This window comes from Setaria viridis, chromosome 9 (genome assembly GCF_005286985.2).
Source record: "Setaria viridis chromosome 9, Setaria_viridis_v4.0, whole genome shotgun sequence".
Classification (NCBI taxonomy): domain Eukaryota; kingdom Viridiplantae; phylum Streptophyta; class Magnoliopsida; order Poales; family Poaceae; genus Setaria; species Setaria viridis.
Genome location: NC_048271.2, coordinates 38,059,604 through 38,066,414, shown reverse-complemented (window position 1 = coordinate 38,066,414; position 6,811 = coordinate 38,059,604). Strand labels below are relative to the sequence as shown.

General features: G+C 50.6%; 1 protein-coding gene across 1 annotated transcript; it reads left to right on the top strand.

Moving 5' to 3' along the window:
* The first annotated feature begins 387 nt into the window (after window positions 1–387).
* Window positions 388–3,447, top strand: LOC117836821 (NEP1-interacting protein 2). The gene is made up of 4 exons (XM_034716331.2): window positions 388–735; window positions 831–1,009; window positions 1,691–1,774; window positions 2,870–3,447. Exons 1-4 carry the CDS (start codon window positions 603–605, stop codon window positions 3,158–3,160), a joined length of 687 nt encoding a protein of 228 aa, XP_034572222.1. The 5' UTR covers window positions 388–602; the 3' UTR covers window positions 3,161–3,447.
* The last annotated feature ends 3,364 nt before the right edge of the window (window positions 3,448–6,811 follow it).

Sequence of the window (6,811 nt, the reverse complement as noted above, 5' to 3'; positions counted from 1 at the left end):
CCCCACCGGGTAGGGCATCACGTCGTGGCGAACTACCGGTAGGTCATCCTTTCCGAGAAGAAGCAAACCATTGCACTCCAGGTTAAGTGCCCAGCTGCCCAACATTTCCGGAAAATTTGAGCTTCAGTGTTGAGCACTGCTCAGCTGAAATACGATGGCCAGGTTTTAGTTCAAAAAAGAAAGAAACACGTGGCCAGAAGAGAGCTGAAGCCGATGACACAAAAACAGACTCACGGTGGCGAGTGGCGACGGTGACTCACCAGCGCAGCATCCAGGGGCGGACGCCACGGGGCCCGCCGGGCAAAAGCGGCTAGCGGACAAGGCAGGCCGGGCGTGCGTGGGCAGGGACAAAACAAAACCAGCGGCTGCTCCACACCACCCGCGCCACACCAGAGACCAGACCACAGTTTTATATTCCCCCGCCACTACTTATACGCGCCCGCGGCCTCGCCTCCCATTCCAGTCTTCTCTCCAAGACACTCACCTGCCTCTACCTCTGTGTGCTTCTGCGTCACCAGACCGCGTGCCGCGTCACGCACGCCAAGGAGCAGTTGCCAGTTCGGCGTCTCGGTCCCGTTCTTCCTTCTTCCTCCCCCGGCCGGATGGACCTGCCACCCAGCCCCAGCTCGGCGCCGGAGGAGCCGTGCCAGTGGGCCGGCGCCGGCCTCGGCTATGCGGCGTGCGGCCTGGCCGGGAGGGTGCTCTGCGTCTTCGCCACCTGCGTCTTCGCGGCCGGTGCGTGCTCTGCTCTGCTTGCGCGGGAACTCGCCGTGGTACCTAGCTGCTGGCTGCGAGCTGAGCTGCTCTCCACTGTGCGATGGGTTTTGCAGTGGGGTCGCTGGTCGGGGCGGTGACGGGGTCCATGATCGGGCTGGCGACCGAGAGCGGGATGCTGCGCGGCGCCGGCATTGGGGCCATCTCCGGCGCCGTCTTCTCCATCGAGGTCGCCGAGGCCTCGCGCGACCTCTGGCACTCGGGCGACTCCGGCGTCTGGACCATCCTCAACATGGTACGCACATTCATTTCATTAGCCATTCATTAACCTCTCTCTTCTGCCTCGTACCCTGTCAAATTAATCGCCGGCAGCAGTGGGAGCACTTCTCTTGCCTCAAAATTCCCAGCTAAACCCCTGCAATCCAAGGCCAGACTGCAATTTGCAAGCGGCATGGCCCCTGATTCCCTCACAATCGTTGCCTGTTATCCGATCACTATTGACAAGATCGTGAAGACACCTCGGTTTTTAACTTTGAGCCCTCCTCTCGGTGTGTTGGAGAGGTCGTGGTAACGACATGGCTGTCCTTTGCAAAATCGCAAAACTGTGGAACCACACCACTCTCGTTTTCGCGGCCTGATGGGGCTTGATGTTGACGAAGGCTGATTAGGTGTGCCCCATGGACTCCGTGGGGCGAGGTTGGTGATGCTACCCCTATGGCACATCACCTTCCTATTTATTCTGCGGTTCACAATTCAAATGCATGTCAATCCCATTCCCAATTTCCCATGGCATGTTTTTTCCCTGCTGTGGTGACAGTTCTTCTCTCTCCTTTTTTTCTTCTTGAGAAAGAAAAAAAGAGAGGAACGAGCCAGTTTCCTGTCGAATCAAAGGCCCTGCTAACTGCATCCAGTTCCGATGAAACTCGGTACCTGTCTGTCTGACTGAAGTGTTCGTGCTCTGCTACTGTACACGCAGGTGGACATCATCTCCAGCCTCCTGAGCGGCAGACTGGTCCGGGAGAAGGTGGGGCCGGCGGTCCAGAGCGCCGTGCAGAGTCAGGTAGCCACTCAACCTCAGCCCCCTCAAATGCACCAAGGCCTTGTTTAATTGGGGAATTTGGGAGGTGCCAAATTACTGTTACAGCACTGTAGCACACTGTAGCGTTTCGTTTGTATTTGTGAATTATTGTCCAAATATTGACTAATTAGGCTCAAAAGATTCGTCTCGCAAAGTACAACAAAACTGTGCAATTAGTTTTTAATTTCATCTACATTTAGTACTCCATGCATGTACCGCAAGTTTGATGTGATGGGGAATCTTCTTTTTGCATAGTGTCAAAGTTGGGAGTTGGGAGTAACTAAACATGGCCCAAGATTGCGATGCGTTTTGTCAGTCTGAGAGCTATACGATACGACGCGTCCACTGTTGCCGACTTGCCGTCCTCCCGTGCTAGTCCGAATGTGACAACGCTGACAGTGACAAACAGCACCGTTCCCTGGTACACTCCGAGCCTGATCACTTCCGAAACTCTGTCGGATACTCTGATTCTTCACTGTTCACTGCACGCTGTTTGTTTATCAGGCTGCAAAAATTTAGTGCCGGTTGGTCTATTATTAGCTCTGCTGAATTGCTGATCAACCAAATCCAGGCAGCCAAAATGCCAAATCAACAGCATATATACCACCATCTGGTGCCATAACCTGTCCATTGTCCGCAAGTTTAGACGTTGAGACGTCGAGTAGCAGCTAGTCCATGCTACACGTTGCCCAGAAGGCAACGCATCCGTCTAACGCCACTATCTGTATTTCTTCCAAGAACACACGCACAAGGCATCCCTTTAATAGCATGGTTGGTTACGGCAAATACTGGCTGCCTTAAAGAAAAATCTGGTGCTGGTGTGCCCGTCGCCTGCTAGATCACTCTCAGTGAGGTGAGGTCATCGCCCGCAAGTAAAAGAAACTTTTGCTTGCATAGTTGCATCAATGGCGAACCATCAACTAACCCCGCGGGTGACTGCCTGTTTGGTAGCGCGCGTTTTCAACACGTTCCCGGCTTGGCCCCATTCACCTCGAGATAATGCGTTTCTAGTTGCTCGACTGGTCTTCTACAGATTGGCTCTTCTTGATTGTTTTTTGTTTTGTTCTGTGGACGCAGATCAGCGCCATCAGCTCGCCGTTCGCGGAGACGAGCGACCTGTTCGAGACGGGGGGCAGCAGGGGCATCACGGCGGACGCGCTGCGGCGGCTGCCGGCGATGGAGATCGCGGAGGACAGCGCCGTGGATGCTGCGGGGGAGGCGCTCTGCTGCTCGGTGTGCCTGCAGGACTTCCGGGTGGGCGAGCCCGCGCGGAGGCTCCCCGGGTGCCGGCACGTGTTCCACGTGCCCTGCATCGACTGCTGGCTCGTCAGGCACGGCTCCTGCCCGCTCTGCCGGCGAGACATCTGACCGGCGATTCGATCGCCGGCGTCCGCTTGCGTCTCCGTAAATCGCCGTCGTGGTGCGCCGATCAGGTGTTATACTTTGGACTGAACGAGCTGTTGGGTTAGTGGAGTAGGGTTTGTAGGACGGCGCCTGATGCCCGTAAGGGAAATGGTGCTCTCTGGTGGTGAGGGAAAAAAAATCATCTGCCTAAGGAAAATCAAAAGATAAAAAAAAATGGGTGGGAAAAACAAGAGATGGATTGGGTTCAAGTGTGGATAAGAGTGATTCAGATATTGTGTGTGTTTGTCTTACTCTGATCTGGCTTGATTCCGTGGCTGAGTACCTTGCAAAGTTGCAGGTTCAGGTCGTGCTTTATTTTGAGCAGGGTGGATACATGGGTTTGGTAGCAAGGCCTGCTCAAAATTGGCCCCAACATTTGCTTCTGCAGTGAACATGCAGTTGCTATATTCAGCAGGCAGGCCAGGCCCCCATACTAAAACGTGCAGTGCGTGCCATCACTACTACGCGTTGCGGTGGTTGCTTGTGTTTTCCAGCCGCCCGGTCTGATCTCGCGCCAACCGGTCAGCTCGGTTCCGCTTGCCCTCTGACGCAACCAGCCGTTGAATGAGCAGAGCTTTGCACGTTGAGAAGTCAAAAATTCGGGTCGGCGCTCTTCGAAGTGGGCCGAACCTAAATTAATGGGCTATGCGCGAAGGTCCGCCGTCTTGCCCCTTGTAAACAAAGGGCTGGAGCGCTCCATGGGCCCAATTTTGAGCCCACTGCGAGCCAGGCTTATGTCTCCTGACAACCCAGACCCAACAACTAACCTTTCTTTGCTCTTGCGTACTTGTTTCATCACGGTTTCAAGTTTCAACCAAGCGACTGGAGCACTGATCCTCAATCACGGTTTCGTCTCCTCCTCAACGGGATTTATTTATTTATTATTAACCCGCTCGCCTGAAACAGGAAGCTCCCATGCGTGATTCTAGTTGGACGAGAAGGGAGTGACGATCTAGCAGGCGATAATCAACATGCATGCCGTGCTAAAAAGCGACCTGCAAATCCATCGGCCTAATCGTTTCACCAGTGACACGCACGATAATCAATGGACGGGAGAAGGAAATCCACGGAATGAATGCATATACAGAAGAAAATTTAGTTTCACGGTTAGTATTATTATTTCCTGTAAGAATTTCTAGTGGATCCAGTCACACGTAAAATCCAGAGGAAATCTGCGGGAAAGGTTAACCAAACATACTCGACAGAGACCGACCTGTATATATACTAGCTACTATAGTGATTATACACTACTGGAAAATTAAGTATTCGTCCAACGCGTTAATACCGGACGCCTTTTCGTCCGGTAGTATCGGTCGTCACGCACAGTATCACCGGAGCTTCTGTAGTACCAATTTGGAGCCTCAGCCAATACTAAATGGCAGTACGTGGACCGCGTGGCCGATAGCTAGATTCCTCAAGAAGCTATTTAGTAACCGGCTGATGACTTCAACCGGTACAAATGGTAAAAATGTATTTAGTACCGGCTGGTAGCATCAACTGTTACTAATTGAAACCATTTAGTACTAGTTGAACCTACCAGCCGGTACTAGTGTCAACTATTTGCTCTATAAATGAGCTGCTTCCTTAGCTTCCTCCCCCGAGCAAGCTCAACCATTTGCTCGGGCTTTGTTTTTCTTCACTCGACCAGCTTCTTCACTAAATCAGTTAGCAACTTCACTCTTCCTCCTCGGGTCATAGTATTCTAGGTTTTTTTGAATGAGCTAGTTTTATATTACAAATGGAGTACTTGTTGCTTTATTAGAGTGAGGAGAATGGAGAGTTTTTGAGAATGAGTTTTATGTTACAAATGGAGTACTTGTCGATCTTTTAGAACGAGGAGAATGGAGAGTTTTTTAGAGTGAGGTGAATGGGAAGTTTTTTAGAATGAGTTTTATGTTACAAATATAGTACTAGCTTGTTGATCTTTTAGAGTTAGGAGAATGGAGAGTTTTTTAGAATGAGTTTTATGTTACAAATGGATTACTTGTTGATCTTTTAGAATGAGAAGAATGGAGAGTTTTTTAGAGTGAGGTGAATGGTGTCGGTGTTTAGACCCGACAACTGGATAAAGACCGTGAAACTCATCATCCTTCACTTGTGAGCTCTAGCATGATTATTACCAGAGAGCAGGGGGAATAGAGCACACGGCAAATCCTCCTAGGAGGATTCTTCTAGCATCGCAACCATTTTTTCTAGCGTGAAGATCTGTGGAGGGAATGTGGAGCCTCACTATGAGGAATCTTCTAGCACCGGGGCGTTCATTGGAAACTTGCTACTGTCAAAGAGAAGAAACCTAAGGCCAACCATCGCTATAATCGGATCCATGTTTTAACAACGGTAGCTGGGGGCTCTATTTATAGTCGGAAGGCTATGCAACATAGCGCACCCTGACTACACAGTAATTTGACTTGTCCTTCGCAAAGACAAGATCCACGTGAAAGCCTGCCTGCGCGAAATCAAAGCTCGCATGTGAATCGCTTAGGCTGCAACCGACAAGTCCTTCACAGTACACTCGTGCGTCCTTACACATACACGACAATAATGCAACGGTTACTACATTCACATGTGCGCCCTCCGCAACCATCTGCAACAATTGGGGTCTACATGGAAGACTAACCGCCAACTCAATGACTACTCGCAAGACTACCCATTGGAGATTTGCAAGCAAGTACTCATTGCATATACAATGATCAACACCCCAAGAGAAACAATAGATACTTGTTCAGATACATCGAGTTCATCAGCAAAATTACAAGTCAATACAACAAACTAAGACTACTCCAAACTGATAAAGCCCGCAACACGCTCAGCGACCAACTTCAGATCCTCCAAATATTGCGTGTACGCATCATCACTATAGTCTTTGGCAATACCGTCTGCGACCAAAACCAAGTTTGCCTTTGGATAAAAGGACTTTACGATCGCCAGCATCTGCTTGCAAACAGACTTTGCCATATTGGTGATCTGGGTTGGTGCGTCCCTCAATATCGCAATTAAGGAGTGGGACTCTACTTCTTCCTCGGGGGGGGGGGGGGGGCTCCATCACGTCAACTAGGGCTTGCGCTGCGTCAGATAACTCCTTGAAATCTTTCTCCTTCCTCTTCAAAGAGGCTTCATGATTTTTGACAGCAAGCATAGCCTCGGCCAACATAACCCCGAAGTCTTGTCGCCTTCTCCTCTCCTTTTCACGGTCCTCCCTTGCCTCCGCCAACTGGGCCTTGAGCTGCTTAACCTCGTCGGCGGCACGACTGTGAGCACTTGACTGCTGAGTTTGGCCTCCTGACCCTTTAGCTCTATAAAGAACAACGACAATACGGTCAGAGAAGCTGATAAATGCATTTAAGAGATCAAAGGACTAAGGGTGCGAGTACTTACCCTCCAACTTTTGGCGCAATGACCTGTTATGTGCCTCCATGTGGCTCTTCTCGGATTCAAAAACTTGCCTTTCAATTCGAAAGGAGTCAACAGCATCTTCATACTTCTTTAGGAAGTCGGCAGTGCGGCGGCGCTCATCAATGATGTCCTTGTCCAATTGCGCCACACGTCGCGCAGCTTCACTCCGCTCCTGTACAATTTGGCTATTCTTACAAGATTTCTCATATAAGTCCTGCACAA